The following is a 21,183-nucleotide window of genomic DNA, read 5'->3' as shown; positions in this document are numbered from 1 at the left end:
CCTGTGCATATGGAGTGTGGTGCCCTGTCCCACATGGAGTGGCACAGCCCAAGAGTGGATTGGGACCATCATAGATATATATATATACATATATGTATATATAATAACATATAAACTATACAAATAATCATGGTAATCATAAAATACACTAATATTGACTAGTGTTACCAAAATCTTTTGTTGACATTCTTCTTTTGTTGTACCTGAGAGGTTGCAGCCCCAAAAGAAGATTGTACATGCTTTAATGTCTGCATTAATACAGAACAGGGTAAATACAGGTTTGGGTACATTTGAGCCAACCACTTCACTGCTGGTACTTTAAAAAAATATTATTGCCCAATAGCACAGAGCAGAGCAAACAACATAGACCCCAGCCACCAAGGGAAACAATTGTTTGGGTGGAAAAGGGCTATTTTCTTACATCTGGACTTGGCATCCAGTTCAATTTCAGCATCAGTGTGGCTGGACATGATTTACAGGGATGTGTAAATAATTTATTCCAGTTCTGGAAGGGGAAGCTGGCTACTCATTAGAGTTTCCTTGAAGCCCAAATGATGTAATGATTAACTGACTTAGGATCTTTTTAATAATTCCAGCAAATTTCAACTCTCCCATGTTAAAGATCTGCTGAAGAGTTTTTATTCAGATGAAAGGCTCTTTTCTGAGAACAAATCATTAATAAGGTGTACACATAGATTTAACATTCACAAATCAATGCACTTGAAATAAAATATGCTTTTAAAATTTCTTTTTCACTTTCTTCCCTGATTTGGGGATTTAGTGCTTTTCTTCCTCTAGCCAATTTTACCACAGGCAGTTAAGACAGCTGCATGAAAAAGGGCTGTTTTTCTGTTAAAAGTGCTTTTAGCACTTTGGCATCCTGAAATGGAATGGCAAAGAAATGCAAAATACAGTTACTACAATCCAGTACATTTCATGTGACATGCCAAGTTTTTCACTCCATGCTAGAGAAAAATCTATTAGCCAGTGAGATCAAGTGCTGGCTGTCCAACACAGTTCAGCTTTACAGTGCAGGAGGGATCAAAGCAGATTTTAACCCTGCTCCTAAATAATGCCAGAGGAAAACGTTTTGGTGCAAATACTTTAAAGCTATTTATACCTGTATAGCTTAATTCCTATTTAAATACTTTCTTATCAATAATTGAGAATGTTTCCCATCATTTAGGCTCCTGGAGCCTGTATATCTGCTGCTCAAGTCAGTGAACCTCCCTTCACTGCCTTCAGTGGAAATGGAACAGGCACTTTAATGATTTGCACAGCAATGGCCTAAATTTTTTAGAAGCTTCACATCCCGGTAAGTCACACCAGACCTGGTAGGAACTGCAGGTGCTGCACTGGTGGGTGGCCAAGGACAGAACCAAAACTCAGATTCAAATCTTCTAATTATCAGCCTGCCCTTGGAAGCTAAGGAATGCACAACCAGAAGGTAACCCACGTGTAGGCTGCTAAACACACATATATTCATAACTAAATTCAGCTATGGCTGGAAAAGAAAACAGCTCTATTTTCTTTATATGGGCCCAAGTTTGTAATCCAATTATTTTAATTTTCTAAAACTTTCTAAATTGACTGTTAAATCAAGTTTGAAAACTTCACAGCTTCCACTCCCATCAGAAAGAACTTACCAAACTGTGAGGCTCAGTTAATAGTTTGAGACACTAATTGGCCATATTTAATGAATTTAATTTGCAACAGCCACGCTAATATGCATAACTATTAACTCTGACCAGCTTTGCCTTCCTTGGGACCTTCACCAGCTCCCCTTAACTACAGAGGGATCTGGATCAAGGCCACTGCGTTAATTCTTCCTGCAGCACAAATTAACCCTCGCAGGTGGCTTCAACGCCACAGCCACAGAGATCTCACATTGCTGTGCAATGGGAACCCCAGCGAATTGTCCTGCTGCTCCAACAAACCTCAGAGCACTCAAACTTTCCTCCCCAGCACCTCTTTGCTCAGGAAGGGCTCTGCACACCTGAGCTGACACAGCAGGGCACGTCTCTCCCAGCACGGAATTCTCACAGCAGAAACTCAGCGAGGGTGGCAAGGATACATCACAACACTTGGCTCTTACGCTGCATTTTGCTTCTTCAGAGACCTGGACAGACATTTATTTGATTTCCTAAGCCGGTGTTTTCCTCAGGGCTGTGCTATCCAGCCCATCACGAGGAGCTGCTGACCCATCTCCGTGTCAAACCTGCAGCCTGGTCATAGGAAACCAGCGAGCCCTCGAACCAGAAACACTCTGGTTATAGCGAGCCTTCCCTTGGAAGCAGAAAAAACCTCAAATGTTACCGTCAAAACTTGTTCAACTGTGTTTTGGAAGCGGCACGGAGCGTAGGAAAAGCACCGCTCGGGATTAACAGCGCTTGGTTTAACACGCTGGAAGTTCCAATGGGAGCTGTGGGGACACGGCTACGAGGAGCACTCACCACAACCCAACTCTAATTACACTGTATTCACACACAGCAGCCCGTGCCGGCTCCTCCAGCACTGCCGGCTCCCTACCTTCACCGTATCCTGAGGGAGAAAATGAGTTTAAACAAAAATAAAACTCTTTGCTCAGCCAAAAAGGCACCAGCCTGTACCCCGCTTCCTTGCACCATCTGTGCGTGTTTTTTCTCAGCCTTCAAAAAAAAAAAAAAAAAAAAAAAAGCTACCAAACCAACTCTAACGTTTTACTAATCTTTATGCCTCGCCACTATAAATAAAACAAATAAAGCCCAACAACAGTTAAGCATCGTAGCTAAAACACATCCAATCCACTCCGATTATTTCTGCTCGTCTGTCCACGAATAGCTGCAGCCATCGGCTTTAGGGGAAGCGTGCAAGTCAGACCGCATTTATTTACAGTTGCACTATCAAGAAAAAACCTTCCCCCGTCTCCTCTTTCTACGAATATTTTAAAGCACTTGGCTTTTTTCCTTTTTATCGCGTTTTTGGGGGCGCATAGCGGGAGGGCGAGGGGTGATGCTAGCCCAGCTCCTGCCCCACAATTCTATTTCCCTCCGCGTTCCCAGGTCGCTCCGACTTCTTGCTCGGATGGATGCGCACAGAAGCAGCCGCAAATCCCCGCACCCAACCCGCACCCACCCGCGGGGGCACCGCGCATCCCGGGGGGACCGGGGGAAGGGACAGCGCCCGCCGCCGGCCCCGCAGCCCAATCCCGCCACCTACGTCCCCAGCGTCTCCTTGAACTCGAAGATCTTCTTGATGTCCTCCGCCTGCTTCTTCCAGGAGCCGCCGCCGTCCCCGTTCTCCCGGGCCATGGCCGCGCAGCCCCGCGCCGCCGGCTCCGAGCCCTCGGGCGGCTTTTGCTTTCTTTTCTGCCGCGGCGGCAGCGGCTGCTGCTGTTTCTTCTTCTTCTTTTTCCTCCTCCTCCGCCTCCTTCTTCTCCCCTTCCTCCTCCTCCTCCTCACACTTCCTGCCCGCCGCCGCTTTTATTTCCTCCGCGCTCCGGCGGGCTCCGCGAGTGTCACTTTTCCTGGGCTATTTCCTCCCAACTTTCTCTTCCCCCCCCCCGCCTTCCCTCCCCTTCTCTCCCCTCCTCCGTGCCCTCCCCGCGGAGCCGCTGCCGGGGCTGCCCCGTCTCTCGTCCTCCTGCACCCGCGCCCTGGGGTCACTTTGCTCCCTGACTGACCCGCCCCGCCGAAAAGTCCCTCTTTTTTTGTTGTTTGTTTGTTTTTCTTTTCTTTCTTTTTTTTTTTTTTCTTGTGGAGGGAGGTCACTGTTTCTCTTCCCCCACCCCCGTGCGGGGCCCCATGGGATGCTCAGGCAGCCGGGCGCGGTGCGGTGCGGAGCGGCCCCGCGGGCGCAGCGGCTGTGCGTGGTTGTTATGGCAATGGGAGGAGGAGGAGGAGGAAGAGGAGAAAGCGGAGGAGGAGGAGGAAGAAGGAGGAGGCAGCCCCGCCGCTGCTCTGCTGCCTGGCGCTGCCCCTCCTGACTGAATGAAGATAATTCGCATTGCACCAAAACCACGCACGTCAAACGGGAGGGGAGGGAAAGCAGCGAGGGGGGGAAAAAAATAAAAAAGGAAAGCCAGGAAGGGGAAAAAAAAAAAAAAAAGGAAAATTAAAAAGGCACACCACAAGCGGCCGTGCTGCCCGGACGGGCTCTGCGCTGGGATGCGCTGGGATGCGCTGGATGCGCGGGGATGCGCTGGGATGCGCGGGGGCGTCCGTGCCCACCTGCCTCGCACACGCACACACAGTCCTGGGATGTCAGATCTCATCCCCCAGCAAGGACCACCCTCGCCCAGCCCAGCCCTCGAAGCAAGGGGCACCCCAAGAGGGGTCAGGCAGCCCGGGGCTCCGGCCCTGGCACCGCTCCCACCCCCGGCACCGCCGAGCCCGGCACGGCTCCGGCGTCTCGCACTGTCACACACACGCGTGGCTGGGGTTGTTGCTAAAAGCAGCTTTTTCTCAGCGACACTGAGACCTCTAGCGTCGTCACATCGGGCATGGGCTGAGCTCTGATGCGGGGTGACAGGCAGGATTCGTCAGACATCAGAGAAAATGACAGTCTGCACTAACTGAGAGATGCTTTTAGTTAAGGTCTTTGGACTTCAGTTTTGGATTTTAAAAGTGTAATTCTTTTGGGACACTCAAGTTAAGTGACCAAATCAGAGGCTTTGTTGTTGGCAGTACGGGCACTCTGGTGCCTCAGGGGCAGCTCCAAACCTGATCAACTCCAAACCTGATCATCAAATCAGGACCTGAAAATAAAGCCAAATACAAGGAGCTAAATAACATTTGCTTTAAAACAAACGCGACTGTATGCACTTTACTGTTTAACATGTATTGTGTCTTTCAACAGAATCCTTAAAATTTTATTCTGGAAGCTGATTTTCCAGATTTCTCGTAATTTATGAGCAGAATTTGCACAGTGTCAGCCTGTGAGGCTTTCCCTGGGTGTGGGCTGAGCTGTGCCTCTCATCTCAAAGGGGCTGTGGCAGAGGTGGGCAGTCGCAGGTGGGTGAAAGTGAAAACCTGGAGTACAGCTCGGGGTGTTTGGGCAATGCTACCCTCTGCTGGGCAGAGCCACTCCTGTGTGGCTTTGCTTGTGCCAGCTCCTCTGGTTTATTACTGCAGCCCTCTGATGCTTTGGTGGCTGTCCAGCCTCATGGACAGCCCAAACATCTCGGGATTTCCCGCGATGGATGTTTGCGTGCTGCCACAGCATGAACTTTGGAACGGGTTTCCTTCTGCTCCTGACTTACTTCCCTCTTCCCCCTGCCCTCAGGATTTGCAGTTTCTCCAGGGGAGTGTCACCAGGAGTCCCACCTGGGAAATGAGAGATGTGACTGACCTAAAAACATGCAGCTGACTACCAAATCCAAGCTGCCCTTCATGCAGCACCACTGTGACATTTTCTCTCTCTTTCACATGTAAATCATGTGGTGTTAGAAATGCCATGCTCCTGCCTTCAGGAGATTGAGAGAGTGTGAGGCCAGGAAGGGCAGGTGTGATGGTCTGCCCTGACTCCCAGCCTGGTGGAGGTGAAAGAGCTTCATCCATCCAGAAGATGAGCATTGTCATTTACCTTGGGGCTATGGCATCCCAAAATCATCCACCATTTTATTTATGACAACACACTGGTCCCTATGGCATCACATTAAAGTCTCACTGCACAGACAGTGCCATCCAAAATTTTACTTAAAATTGCTCAAATCCTTGCCAAGGCTGCAATTTCTCATCATCAAATTTGCTTTAACTCTAGAATTTAAATCTAAATTCTCTTTTCCTTATTTATCCTACTCCTTTAGTATCACATTAATGTGCTTTTTCTTTGTGAAATAACTCACATTTGAAGTAACTGATAGTTTAGACGTCTCTGGAGCCATTACAGTTTTCATGAGAAGTGTAGGAGATGCTTCTGTTAGGCAGAGACCACTGGCACAATAGACCATAAAAGCCCCTTCAAAGTCATTACAGTCTGTCATGTCAGCCTGAATTTAGGGAGTCTGTAATCTTGCTTGACTGACAGGCTCCTGCAGAGCTATTGTAGCTATTTGAAGAGCAGGTATTTCTAAAAAATTAAGATCTTACGTGGAAAATTCTTTCTGGAGTGGCTGCAAGTAGCAGGGCGTGCTGCAGCTGCGGGGAGCTGCACGGCTGCATTCAGTGTTTAATTACCACAACCCAATTACAAGAGCAGTAATAGAGAGGTAAAATGAAATGCACAGAAATGCCAGCATCGAGACTGACAATAAAACATAACTCAAGCCCTTTTAGTGGCTGCACAGAGGCCATCTCTCATTACCTGGGCCTGCTCTGCAGCTCTGCCAAGGGCTGTGTCAGAAAACAGCTAATGAGCAGGCGTGGCTGACGTGTGTTTGAAACAGCTGCACAGGCTGCACATGCCCCCAGCCACTCCACACAGCAAAACACCAGACCCTGACACTGCAGATGGACAAGTTCCAACTGATTTTAAGGCCTTAATACTAAGATACTAACGCTAAATACTAAATAAATTAAATAATAAACTAATTAAGTAATAAACACTTAATACTAAATACTTAATACTAAATAAAACTTAATACTAAAATATTAATACTGTAGATTTAGGAGAGGAATTCAAAATTGACTGCTATATGAGATATTTTGTTTCAGAATAAAGTGATATGATTTTTGGAGCAATATTTGAAACTGCATTTTTACTGCTTGGTCCCTCCAGCTGATGCTGGGGCTGGTCATGTATGCTATGGATGGGCTTGGCCACGTTCACTGCTGACCCTTCCTGTGGGCACTGTGCAAATCAGTTTATCATGAGCATAAATAAAGGAGTCATGTCTGTTTTTCAAGCTTTTCCACTGACAACCTGGTTTTCCTGTGCTTAAATATCATAATATCAGACCTCTTCCCCAGCATCATTTCTGAGTCATGCAATATAATCTTCCTTTCCAATTACAAATCAGCACTATTGATGCTTTTCTGCAAGAGCATCAGAAATGTGGCTGTGGCTCAGCTGCTGGGGTCCAAGCCCAGGAGATGAGCACCCACATGTCCATGGCCATGTTTTGGGTTAAAATCTCACGTTCAGGCTCTGGAGCAGCATCAGTGTAAAGCAAACAGCACTCGAGCCCACAGCTGTTCTCTGCTGCCTTCCCTACCACGCAGCAACCTCAGATAGTGGGTTTTCTGCTTATGACAGAAATAAATTGGGCCAGCCCCAGCGAGATTATTGGTGTCACACACACATAGGAGGAGCCAGGATTTTTAGTGCTGGTCTGCTCCCATGAGCAGTGATAGCAACGCTGTCATCCACGGGTGTAGACCTTGGCAAGAAACTCAAAGCAAAATCTTGGATGCTTTGTACCCTCTGAAACAAGGCTGAGATAAAGTAAAATCCTGGGGCAAGGCATCTTCAAATTTGACAGCACAGGTCTTAATATTTTGAGATGCCAGGTCTGACTAGCATGGTAATAATTCCATCCAAACTCACAGCATTCCTTGGCACTTCCAATGGTGGGGATGCTGCAGCTCCAGCCTGTGCCCCATTTGGAAATTTGGAGGAAATCCTCTTGGGTACTGTGCTTAGTCATTAAAAAATAAAATTATGACAAGTTTTGCTTGCATAAAAGAGAGAGACAAAATTGTTTCTCTTAAATGTCAATTTCAAATGTTTATTTTTTTTTTAATTGCTACTATTTCTTTAATTGGATAGTAATTTTAAAAACTGCAGTTGGAAAGGTGCATTTTGATGGGGAACCACAGGTTTTGGATCTTCACCACAGGTGAAACTAGTGATATGGTTGGATTTTAATGTTTTCCAGATCAGTTTTGACACCACAAGTTCAGTACAGAAAATTATAAACTTGGCTCTAGGAATGTCCACAACAGAAGGCTGAACCTGCTGATGCCAACAGCAGTGCTCCTTTCAGCTAATTTAACACTTCTCAGTGATTTTAGGGGACTTTGACTTGGTCTGTACATCAACAGGATGCATGTGAAGAAGGGAACACAAATCCATGCCAAACAAGAGACTTCTGCCTGTCTTAGGTACACAGTTGTCTGTGGGTTTTTAGGGTTAAATATAATCCACGTCCTTCCACCACCTCTAAGCACATTAAAGCCTTAGATCAGTTTAAGCTCTCTAAGATGACCTAAGGCCCTTGCTCGTCCTAGGTAAACACTGTCCTAAAACATGCAAAAGTGAGGGAGAGGAGCTGATGGTTGTTGCCATTGCTGTTTTTCTCAGAGGGAGGAGGGAGTTTAAATTTCTGTCAGGTTTTTAACCATTTCTGTAAAGAGGAATGAACAAGAGCTGATCTAGATGTGAGTCCTCGACCTGCAATTAATTGTCTGAAGACCATCTGGTGCCTGGTTAAGCTCCCATGTGCTTGTATTAGTCGTGAGGTTTGCAGATGCCAGCCAACCTCTTTAAGTTGCTTCTCTTCCCTGGTTTTATTCTCTTCAGAATAAACCTCAGAAGTTAGGGGACAACAGTTTTGACAACATGAGGCTGCTTGTTTCACTTTGGAAAAATTGCTGTATAAGAGAATAATAACCAGGCTAAATACATCACTTAGAGGCTGCTGTGCCATGTGTGCATTGCAATAAATCTTTAAAGCCAGGGTCGTAAATCACGGTCATATAAAATTGTAGTGGGAGGAAAAAAACCCCTATCACTGCCAAAGCAGAAGAGAGAGGAACAACAAGGGGGTGTAGATGGATGTGGGCAATGGGAGAGCTGGCAGGACAGACAGGGAGCAGGGAATGGATAAGAGATGGGCAGGAGAGGGGGAGGAGAGACAGGAGATGTTCCCAGGGACAAAAGTTAGAAAGGGCTGTGGCATTCACATTCTCTGAAAAATCCCTTTGCCCAGGACTTTTCTCCTGGGAAGCTGAGAGGCCCCAGAGAAAAGGGGAACAATTCATATCTCATTTGCTTCTCCTATGTTGTGCTCATGTGGAATGCATTTGGAGATTGTTTACCCACAGGTGATTGTTTCATTGGGTTCTGGTGTGAGTCTTGTTTTGACTCATTGGCTGTTTAGTGCCAAGCTGTGTCAGGACTCTGGAGAGAGTCACGAGTTTTTATTATTATCTTTTCAGCATTCTGTAAGTATCCTTTCTGTATTCTTTAGTATAGTATTTTTTAATATAATATAGTATAACAAAGTTATAAATTAGCCTTCAGAGAACATGGAGTCAGATGCATCATTCCTGCTTTTGTCGGGGCATCCCTACAAATACAATAAAGGGCAAAAGCACACACCCCACTCAGTTCCTGATGCTGAGCTCTGGGGTCCCAAATCTTGCTGTTTCCCTGGTGCCAAGAACCCAATGTGAAATCACAGGATATTTCATAATGTTAGAGAGCTGCATGGCCAACACAAACCCTGCTCACACTTCTCTTTTCTCAGTCCCTGGGCTGTGAAGTTGGAGGTTTGCCTCGGGATCCAATGGGCTGCACCTGTTGAGATCAATGTTATGTAATGGGGTAAGTACTGGTAAAAATGAGAACTGGATCTTTCTCTAGCTAATTTGGCAGAACTGGCTTTGCACACTTGAGTTTTGGGGGAATACTTTGGGACTTTACATCTCCAAATTTTATATTGAAAGGATTTTGGGTGATGAAGTAAGGACTGAAAAGCTACAAAAAATATCAAAAAAACAAGAATACAAAAATACTTCCAATTTGACACCGTAAAATGATTTAAATTGGAAAAGATCTTTAAGATCATCAAGTACCAGCACTCTCAAGGCCACAACTAATGTCCCCAAATGCCACATCTACATGTCATTTAAATACTTCCTGGTGACTCAGCCACTTCCTTGGGCAGCCCGTGCCAGTGTTTGACAACCCTTCTAGTAAAGAATTTTTTTTCTAATATCCAGTCTTAACCTTCCCTGGCACAGGTTGAGGCTGTTTCCTTTTGTTCTGTCCCTTGTTATTTGAGGGAAGAGACAAACCCCCACTTGGCTACAACCTCCTGTCAGGGAGTTGTAGAGAGTGATAAGATCATCCCCAGCCTCCTTTTTTTCCAGGATAAACACCCCCTCAGCTGCTCCTCATCAGATTTGTGCTCCAGACCCTTCCCCAGCTCTGGTGCCTTTCTCTGGACATGCTCCAGCCCCTCAATGTCTTGCTTGTCATGAGGAGCCCAGAACTGACCCCAGGATTTGAGGTGTGGCCTCACCGTTTTGAATACAGGGAGACAATCCCTGCCCTGGTCCTGCTGGCCACACTATTGCTGATACAGGCCAGGATACCCTTGGCTTTCTTGGCCAGCTGGGCCCACACTGAATGGCCAGTACAGCTTTGCTTGGTTTTTGTTTGCTTTTATTTTCCCCAGGATTTGTCCCTTGCTCTGAACAGTTCAGCACAGAAAATTCATCTGCACAACAAAAAGATTCTCCTTGCTGCTCCTGCTGCCCCATGCAGGGCACTGAGGATGGATCTGCCCTGGGAGACAGGAACATGTCAGAGGGAGCAGAGCTCCAGGCACTCCGAGTGCAGCGAAACGCCGAAGATCGGATCCCGCTGCCGCGAATCGAGCACCCAAAATTAGCAAGTGCGTTTGATCATTTTGGCCTTAATCTCTCTGTGGCTCAGCTCCCCGGCTGGAGCTACGCTGTGCAGATAAAGGCATTAATATTGATCAGGCGCCGGGGCTCCGCAGCGGCGCTGCCGAGGAAATGAATGCTGAGCGCGGCCTGCGGCTTGAGCAGCGCCTGTTAACGAGGCCTGGGGCGGCTCGCCAGATTAAAACAACCCCAAATGATAGGTGATCAGGTAATTAAAGGATGCCTCACATCTGATGTGCAGAAAGGCCCGCATTGTGGCTGTGCAGGCTGTTAATTCTGGTGTTTCCTGGCTCCCGGGAGTTTGACTTTGCAACCTGACTGTCTTCTACAAGTGGGGTTAATAGCCCGTGCCCTCAGGAAGGGAGGATTGTCTGATCACACCTCTCTCTGAATCAGCTCCGTGCCTGTTGGTCCTCTCCACCCCCAGCAAATTCTGACTTCGTACCCATTTCCATCACAGACCAGCCCAAAAAGAGGACTCGACTTGTTGTGTTGCACTAAATAGTTTAATTAGTTGTTGCTTTGCACTGGGTGATTGGAAATTTGCACAGAGTAGTCTTTATATTGCACTGATTAGCTTATGTTATATCACGTGTTTGTTATCCCTTTCCCCCATCCCATGGCCTTTCCCTCACCCATCTCAGTACCCCCTGGTGATCTCTCCTCTGACTTACCCCTTCCCTTGCCACTCCTCACTGGTATCCCACTGGCTGTGGACCTCTCCCTCTGTCCCCATTCCCAGGGTATAAAAGTCCCCTGCCACCAGGGAACACCCTCTTTCTCCCATGGGTTTGTCCACCTGCTGTGTCTCTTGGGACAATGGAGAACATTTCCCACGTGGAGAAGAGTGCTGCTCAATCTTTTACCTTCATCTATGAATTATTGTTTGGGAAAGGGTCCATAGCTAGCTGGAGTGGACCCCAACAGCCCGGCAGAAACCACATTAATTCATCTACTGAGGATGAGAAGTCAGAGTAGAAAGAAGAGATCAAGTTATTCCTCCCTGGAAAGACATGTTACCTTTTTGGACATCAGGGAGCCTGGAGGGGCTACAAGTGCACAAGAGAACTCAAGAGTGTAGGATGTGGGGCTCGGCTGGTTTAGCTGCCTGCTGCACTGTTCTTCTGTCCAGTGGATTATCCATCAGGGAACTCAGCTTGTGAACCTCAAAACAGCACTTAGAGGCCAGGTACCACTGCCTGTGAAGCACTCAGTAGTCACAGTTACGCTGACTGGAACCATGGAAGAGCCTCTCTTCCCTCTACAGCCTGTCCCAGCAATGCACTGGGTCCACATTCACCCTGAGGATGCACCACACCTCCTTAGCTTTGTGTGATTTCACTGTTAAGCCTGAAAATGCACTATGAGTTCTCATCTTCCTGAGCTTGATGTTTTTATCTGAGCCATGTGAATGTTGCATCAACACAACTCCCTTCCAGAGGTCACAGGCCAGACTCATCCCCTCCAAAGGAGGTGACTTATTCTGGATGTCACCTCCACTTGCTCCAAAGAGAAATGTCAATAGCCTCCAGCACCGTCTCACCACACCAATGCAGTTAATAATAAAAGTGGAGGGGAAAAAAATTAAATGACAGAGGCAGGGGAAGAAGATAGGGAAAACCACTCACTTGCCTGTGAAGTAATCATTTTTTTCATTTAAGCAGAACACTCAGCTATCTTTTATATTGTTATTGGTAAGGTCCTCTTAGGAGCTGGAAATTAAATTTTTTTATCTCCTCATTTTCTCTTTTTCCCATTTGGGGAACATGGCTATTTTTCCAGGGTTTTCACAGGACTGAAATGAATTTGGCTCATTTTGTTCTTTCCTTCCACATACATTGATGTTGCTGAATAACGACGGGAGAAGGAGCTTTGCTAATTAACTTTAGTCACCACATTAAGTCCAGGCTGACACTCACATGCAAGGAGCAGCACAGTGCCAACAGCCAATGATGGGCACATGGGACAAGAGCCAAAACAGAGTCCTGTTGCCCAAATCAACCCAAAAGAGGTGTTTTAGTTTTCATTAATGGGCAGATTCCCCAACCCAACATGTTATTTAGGGCTGCAACAGGGTTATGTTGCAGGGGTGACAGTGGAAATGTGACAGAAATGATCCTGGGTATATCCTGTCCTCTTCCAGCCTGAAAAAGCTGGGTGGACCTTGGCAGGCCATGGGAAGCTGGAGATCCCTAAATCCAGGATGGGACCAATGAAAAGCTCATGAAGAGGTTGGAGGAAAAAAAAAAAAGCTAATGTGTAAAGAGGATCTATGTGAGAAAGGGGAACCACTGGTTTGGAAAGGAAAAGTAGAGTTTTACATGAGCATGAGCTTATTCAAATCTGAATTTCTGTTCTTTACATAAAACATGAATTTGCAATGGGTTTAGGCCATGTCATAGTGCAGATGGGCAGACAGACCCCAAATTCAGTGGGTGCTTCAGATAAAACATGGGAGCTTCTTTTCTCCAGAGCAGAGACATCAGGACTGCCCTGGGCTGTGCCTGGAGCTCAGCTCTTCCTCCATGGAAGGTAAATGTCTGAGCTCAGACCTGCCTTGACAGAGGACAGGGGTAATCCTGTTCACAGGACCAGGCATTACTCATGGAGCAGCTATAAACCTGGGACGAACTCTTGGATCCAGGCTTAATCACTGCCTTGCTCTGCACAGAGCAAACATCCCCATCAGCAAACAAGTGATGGAGCTCAGCTGAAGCTGCTCAAGGGCTCAGTCTGTGCCCTCCACTTTCTGCAAGCCATACTCCATTTACACAGCATAATTGCCAGATGAGCTGCCAAGCAAAGAAGAGATCCAGTTCTGCAATTGTAGCCAAAAGCCTCATTCACTGCCAGATCTGAAAAGAGAAGTTGCCCGTGTTTAGCAAAATCAAACAATATTTGGAGAGTTTTACTGGAATTCCTGACTTTCAGGATGCCATGGCCAGTGTCAGCTGGTGAGATTCTTCCAGCTGAGCAAATTCATGCCTGCTGGGATGTGAGCAGACTGTGAAAGGATCTCCAGAAGGTGAGTTAGGCAGAGTTTGATGGTGGGGGAAAGGTTTTTAATAGAAAGGTGAACCTCCTTTTTCAGAGCTCTATAATTCAGCTGGAAAAATGTGCTTTCACCTAATTGTTGTAAAAGCTACAGCCCCACAAAAGTTGTTACAAGGTGTTTAATCAAACCTGTGTCTCCATGCCTTGTGCCACAATGCAGGTGTCTTTGTCTGATGGAGCTGCAGTTCACTTTGTGCTCTTTGAAAACTCATTTAATTGAATGGCATGTTTTAGGCACTCTCCCTTAATTAACTTTGCATGGGCATAAAAAGTGAGGAAAGCCAGAATGCTTTATCCAACTTTGCTCATTTCATTTAGCAATACTCACTTTTCCCCCCCATCATCAAGCTGCCAAAGTGTGCCTCAAGTCAACTATGGGCTGAACAAAGCCTTCACAGGCTATTTTTGCCTGCCTTCCCTCATCTCCCACACGTGCATGGGGCTATGAGCAGTGGCTGGTGTGAACACTCTGCTCTACAGGCACATCAAACCCCAGGAGCTGTCACAAAGAGGCTCCTCACCTCAATTTTGGGGTAATTTCTGCTGGAATATGATGGTCTCTGTCCTGTTTGCCATCAAGGCTCTTGCCTTGATTTATCCACACTGCATGCTCTTTGGTAAGCATCATCATCATCCTCATTACTGAGGGGAAACTGGGGTGCAGAGAAGCTGGTGGCCTCATCATCCCAGTCACTGGCATGTTTTAATCTGGTTTAGTTTCCCTGAGGCTCATGGGCCTTAACACAATACTTCAACCTGAACTTCAGTCCCTGTGTCATTTTGTCCATGTCTCCAAGTAAACCAAAAGCCTGGAGTGAATGTTACATCTCTTCACCAGCTGTTCCTCCATCTCACTCTATTTGATGTTAATTAAACTGTGGTGCCCTCTGTAAATCTGCATTCCTACCACCCCTCTGTGCTCATGAGGACACCATGACTGCATCCTCATACCTTTCTCTCCCCTTACCTTCCTTCCTCCTCCAAATCCTAAACAGAGTTGTGCTTTTTGTCTTGTCTCCACACACTGCATCTCCCAGCTGATCACCATCCCACCAGACAGGAATCCGGCCACTCTTTGCTCCCATGGGTTGAATTTTTAGTGGGGCTGAGCTGTGTTTTACCCTGTCTGTGTGTTTCCAGTGCCTGTGTAGTCAGATAAAATCTAATTTGGATTTTACACTGTGCACCACCATCCTCCTCACTGAGCTTTCCCAAGTAAATTCAATCCTCTTAACCAAAAGCTTTCTGTCCCTTGTTTTCTCCCTGTTTCACCACACGTTAGAGCTGGAGAGCAAGTTCTGTCCTGGTTCCATCTTCACGGTAAGACTTCAAATCCTTGACCAAAAGTTTCCCTTACAAAATGAACTTTGGTGGACATTCCATAGGAGAGCTGAAGCATGAACCTCACCTGCCCAACTTCCTAAAGTATTTGGGCTTGTTAGCTTTGGTGTCATTTGCAGTCATGGTTTGACTTGCATCATTTCCATCCTCAGAAGTCAGTGAGCAGGTTGAGTTTTGGATGTCAACAACCCAGTTGTCAGCTACTGTTGTCAGCTACTTCCATGTTTTAAAAAAAATCACAGAGAAAAGTGATTGTGTCCACCAGTTGATCTCCCATGTAAGCTGTCATGCTCAAAGCCTGGTCATTTCAAGACTAAAGATGGCCCAGACTGCAGACCTTTGGAAACATTATCCTGCCTCATCCAGCTGGATTTTGTGCACCACGGGAGTGTCATACAGCTGGTTTTCACAGTTCAATCAGCCTTAACTAAGAATGCTGGGCCAGGGTAAATTATAAGGAGCTGACAGGAGGGTCTGTATCTGACAGAGACACCTGAACCCAGATAATCACAGATCTATGGGCAGATGACTTCACCAGTGTGAGAAAAGCCTTGGAATTAGGAATTAGGGTGAGCTCTTCCTACCATTGTACACCTGCTTCCACTTTTCTGCTAACTTGGGAAAACAAACACCAGCAAACATTGCAGGGACTGTCTGGAATGATTCAGATTTCAGACTTCTTGGAGACTGTGCATGCACTGTTCATGTTCAGCCTTAGTTTTGGGTGTATCTGCTGGGCAGATGAAACCATTGCTCCCTGCCAGAGTGGAACAACTGGGAAATCATGCTGTGGATGAAGGCCTGGAAAAAACAAAATGCATCTGAGCTAGACCCTGTGCTAGACCTGCTGCTGCCTCTTCCTTAAAACCCTTGAATTCTGACTCAGATTATTCGACTCTTAATTTATGCATCAAATGGGAAAATTAAGTTTAGAGCGGGTGGGGTTATTTTTCAACAAGAGCTCCTTTAGCTAATGAAAAGGGCTGCTCCAGAAATGCCTGCCATTCTCCTGAAGAGGGATGCAGCTTGATGATGCCACATGTTCTCATTATAGCACTGTGACATGGGTCTTCTTGTACCCTGGGTAACTCTGTGTTTGTCAGGGGCTGAGCACACAGGGTGGATGTTCAGACAAACAGTTCCAGGAACCTGCTGCACCAGCAAGCCTGCAATAGCCACATCTGTGATGTTTTTGAGCCAGCACATTTATTTTTCCTGTTACCTCCCAGCACAACAGCCCCATCTGCCCTGCCATGGCTTCCCATCCCCCAGCTCTGTATCAGTTCTTCTTCCAGGAGGATGCTCTGCACTAACACTCACAGTGTCTTGCTCTCCTTAAAAACCACCTCCACACATTAAAAAAAAGGGTCCTTTTTGGTACAGAATAGTTTCCTTCAGAGTATATGCTATGTGAAGGAAAAAAGGGCTGGTTTTACTTATTTTCTATCTTTTTGTTGCTCCTCTTAATATTCCTCCCTCATCTGCCTCTACACTGTCATGAGAAAAACAACAAGTTCTCCTTGCCTTCTCCCTTAAAAGAAGTCTGGATTAATTTGGAAAAAACCAAGGTGATAGCCATGTGGGCATGCATGTGTATGAGCAGTGGGAATATTTTCCTGTTAGGGAGCAATTTTTATTAAAAAAACCCCAAGGGGTAGCTGTGGTTTGGGGGCAGTGGGTGCATGGACTGCTGGTGCAGGGGTAAATCTTGTGGGTGTCAGTTTGGGACTGCTTCTCCTTATGGTATATGTGGTATGTATGGTAGAGACTGTGGCTGAGGCAGTTTAATATTGTATTTGTGGGGTGTCCTTGTGGCAGAGAGGAATGATGAATCTGGCTCCATGTTCTCAGAAGGCTAATTTATTATTTTATGATACTATATTATATTAAAGAATACTAACTATACTATGCTAAAAAATACAGAAAGGATACTTACAGAATGATGCTAAAAAGATAATAATGAAAACTCGTGACTCTCTCCAGAGTCTGACACAGCTTTGCCCCAGTTGGCCATTGAGCCAAATAACTCACAGCAGAACCCAATGAAACAATCGCCTGTTGGTAAACAATCTCCAAACACATTCCAAAGCAGCAAAACACAGGAGAAGCAAATCAGATAATTATTGTTTTCCTTTTCCTCTGAGGCTTCTCAGATTCCCAGGAGAAAAATCCTGGGCAAAGGGATTTTTCAGAAAATATGAATGTGACAGTTTAATACCAGAGAACTTCACATCCTGATTTTATCCAGCTGTGCCTGATGGTTCCTGACATCAGCTTTGCAAGTGCCAAGCAGTGACCAAGAGGTCTGAAGGTGGCACATCACCATCATCAACCCCTCTCCAATGTCAGTTTGAATCCAGTGCAGCAAGATTGTGGTAAAATTCCAGTGGAGAATTCAAAATGCAGCTATTCCCAGTTTGGTGTGGTGGAAATGTAGAAGTGCAAGGACCTAAATAAAGAGAAATTATAGAGATATTTGTAATTGGCACTGCCTTTACATACTGTACAGGAACAATGGACATTTTGGCAAAGTTAGTGAAAATTTAGTAAGAAAACACAATTTTTAGGACAGAATTCAACATTTCTTCCATCCTTGGCTGTTCAGTCCTGCTGAAGTGTGGCTGTGGGCACCCAAAGGGCTTTCACACCTTCCCAGTCCTGCTGTTCAGCATGGCAGAAAGGATTCTGTATTATGTGCTTTAAGATAAACACTTTTCTACCCATTTTCCTCCTTTTCTAGCAGTGGACTTATTCACCATTGTGAGTTTCTTTGGTTGGGGTATTTTCAGCCTTGGTAAAACGAATTTACATCCAAGGAAGGATCTTTTCTACCTAATGGCTTGGCAGTGTGGCCTTGCTAGGGATGCTCTGCCACCCTGTTATTATTGATGCTAAACCAATATTAACCACAGCAAAAGGCTCTCACACAGCCTGTCTGTGCCTCTGATGTGCCCTGTGCTGAACCGAGAAATCAAGGACTTGCTTTGCTTCACCTTGCCCTCCCTGAGGGAGTGACACTCCCAAAATTCCTCATTCAGCAGTTTCCTCAAAATTCTGCCTCCAGGCCTCCTTTGCTGCAAAAGCTACAGCAAACATCATCCTAATTTTGCAGCTGAGATGAAGCAGGCCTCTCCAGCCAGGATTGCTTTACATGAACTGGCTGCACTCTCCTCTTGTCCCCTGGAAACACCTTGGGGTAAAAACATCACCTTTTTGATCACCATATTGTAGAAGGAGTAAAGTCAGGGACCAAAGGGCTTCTTTTTCTACACAGCAGGTGGCATTGCACAGAAAAAATAAAAAGGGATTTTTTTTGTTTGTTTTGGTTTTTTTCAAACTTTACACAGATAAATTAAAAGCATGAGCCGACAGCTGTGGTCCCAGGACCCCCTGACCATGCCCTGGCACCAGGCACCAGCATTGGGGAGGAGATGATGCCAGAGCCAGCCAGGGGCTGGGGCAGAGCTCTGGAAGGATGCATCCCAAGCAGATTGTCTCAATGCAGAGCAGGCTTGGCTTTGAGTGCTTGGTAGATCAGCACGAGGGCCTGAGGTTTATTTTTTATGCAAACGCCCTGGTTTGCATGGAGAGCTGCCCCAGGTGGCACCAAGATAAATATGAGCTGCTTCCCAAAACCATTTCCTGCACACTCCCTGCTCCCCACTGGCCTTCAGCTGGTGTTAAAAGAGCCACAGTGCTGCTCTTGGAATCACTTCTGCCTGTAAGGCTGTGGTCAGCATCTCAGAGGGTTTGGCTTTGGAGCTGTGCTGATTTCTATCAGCAGAGAACATGGTTCTTTAGGGGCTTTTGGATGAGGGAAGATACGTGCTAAGAAGCACATTTGTTTCCACTGCTGCATCTGAAAGGCAACTATTCCTGTTTGGGGAGAAAGTCTAAAGCCCTGTTGGCAGCTCTCTCCTAATGCATAAAATAACAATTTCTTTTCCTAACCATAAGAAAAAGAAAGTTGTTTTTTTCCTCTTTCTCCGCACAACTGAAAATGTGAATTAATGACTAATTTCCTACATTCTTGACTGAAAAGTCCAAAAGTTGGGGGGTTTTTTGGCTTTATCCTGAGTGCCCAGCTCTCACGGCAGGGACAATTAAAAGGCATCCCCCTGATCTGCTCCCCAAGGGAGGCAGGGCTGCAAGTGTTGCCCATGCACTCCCTAACTCACACTACAGGAAAAGCCCTGCTGCTGCTGCCATATATAATTCCAGAGCTCTGGAATTATTGTGCCTACAGCCCCAGGAAACTGTGCTGGGGTTTGGCTCAGCAAGGATCAGTATTTCTTTATAGACCCCATCAAGTTTTCCCAGTGTTTTAGAATATTTCAGAGCAATGGTGATGCTTTAGTAACTCAGGGGCTATACCTGATGCAGGCCCCAACAGGGCTGATGCAGAATAGCTGTTCTATTAGAAATGACACAACCAGGAGCATTTTTAATAAATCATTGGATTCTGGATATCTAAAACCTGTGGCTGCTTTAATGATTTAGTCCTTCTTCAGAGAGAAAAGCAGTACAGCTGGTGCAATGGTGCAACATCATTATACTTATATTAATTTATATCAGAAAGACAGAAAAAACACACCCATCCGAAAGCTTTCATACTCCCATAAAATCTGAGATTAATTTTGTGACCTGAAATCTCCATTTTCACAGCCTGTGGGGCCTTTCTGCTGTGAGAGCTGTGCTGAGATTTCTCCCCAGGGTGGGGATGTGCTGCCCACCCTGCAGGATCCAGCCCTACACACTGGCTGGTGCAAAGCTGTGGTAAATGAGGGAGTCCTTTAGATTCAGACAGGCTTCTGTGCTGCAGCCCAGCACAAGCCTTGTGAGCAGGTCTGTGGGTGTCCTTCTTCTTCACCATTCTGGCTTCAGTGGTTTTTCACAAGAAATATTGGCTTTTGTGCAGACCCTAATGAGTTTGAATGCAATTTAGTAAAGCTCAGTTCACAGGGCAGAAATGGTTCTGTGGAAGGCAATGAAGGAAGTGTGGGAAAGGGGAAGGAAGGCACAGAGGTGCACAGCCCACAGCCTCAGAGCATGAAAAAGCCAAAGATTAAATTGAAAGAACTTGCAGAGGTTTCAGACTTAGAAACAGGCAGAAGAGAATATCTGCTTCTCCCAGTTAGCTTTTGGGAATTGTTAGGTTATTGGCTAATATTAAACTGCTGAGTTATTAACTCCCAAGCAGGCTCCAGGAGCTGTGACGGGAATGGTAGAGCTGAAAAGCTGGTCTGACACACCTGAGACCTTTGCAAACAGGTTTGGTGCTGCAGGAGAAGCCACAGAGGAGCAGCAGTGCCAAGGGTGAGGCTTCACTCCAGAGTGGTGTGGCTGGCCTTGCTCTGGCCACTGCAACACCCCAAAGTGAGGGGCTCAGCCACACCTGTCTCTGTGGGAGTCACAAACCTCTGTGAGATGTCCAAGATGCCAGGAAAGCATCACAATATGGAGCAAGCTCAGACCCAGACACTGATGGGCTCCCAAAAACCCTGTACATGTGGCCAGCCCCTGGCCAGTCTAAGCCAGAAGCTCTGACACTGCTGTTGAGGGCTGCAAAAAGAGATCCAAAACACATTCCCTTAGCAAATTTGCTTTGGCAGCCTCTTCCAGCACAGCACCAACCTCTGGGATGTAGCCATTGCTCAGCTGGCCTTCATTTCTGTAACCTGGGCATGGAGATTTCTGGCTCCCTCTGTTTCCTCTCTCATCCCTCTCTACAGCAGAAGTTGGCTCCACACATTCTTAATTTGCCTGATCAAGCACAGAGGACCAAATCAATCACTTTAGACTGAAAATATGCTTTACTTTCTTGCTTTTCCTGACTATTTATTTTCCTTTTGGCTTATATACCACTGCACCAGGAATCACCTTTGTAGCATGTTCACCCTCAGCCTCAAGGACAGATCAGTTCCCAGAGTCTTTGGACTGGATGATGCTATCTTGTGGACAGCACCTCCAGCTGTGGAAATAAATTGGATTATTGCAGCATTCATTTACATCACGTAGCACAGTACCATGTAAATCTGCTCCCTTCTCCTCATTCCCCCTTGGGAATGAATCTTGGAGAAGGTGTGAGGTTCCTGCAGGGGGGTTTGGCTCTCCAGGATGGGTGGGCTGTGTTCTCTCTGTGTTTCCTGGGATCCCTCTATTTCAGAAACAAGCTCTTGCATAACTGTGCACGGAGCCTTGCACACATTCATAAACCATCTCCTCCCACACACCC

The 21,183-nt window shown here is 46.2% G+C and overlaps 1 protein-coding gene across 3 annotated transcripts in view; it reads right to left on the bottom strand.

The window, feature by feature from the left end:
* The window catches only part of CAMK1D (calcium/calmodulin dependent protein kinase ID), a 206,031-nt gene extending 202,489 nt beyond the window's left edge, over nt 1-3,542 (bottom strand). The window contains exon 1 of one of the 3 annotated variants that reach the window (XM_064421777.1): nt 3,199-3,542. In XM_064421777.1, the coding sequence (XP_064277847.1) occupies nt 3,199-3,290 (92 nt within the window). In that variant the 5' untranslated portion in view covers nt 3,291-3,542. The remainder of the gene's footprint in view (nt 1-3,198) is intronic. The other 2 variants (XM_064421779.1, XM_064421778.1) reach the window with 2 other exon arrangements.
* Between the last annotated feature and the right edge of the window lie 17,641 nt (nt 3,543-21,183).

This window comes from Passer domesticus, chromosome 5, assembly GCF_036417665.1.
Source record: "Passer domesticus isolate bPasDom1 chromosome 5, bPasDom1.hap1, whole genome shotgun sequence".
Lineage (NCBI taxonomy): Eukaryota > Metazoa > Chordata > Aves > Passeriformes > Passeridae > Passer > Passer domesticus.
Note: the sequence above shows the minus strand (reverse complement) of the source record. Positions and strands in the feature narration are given on the sequence as shown.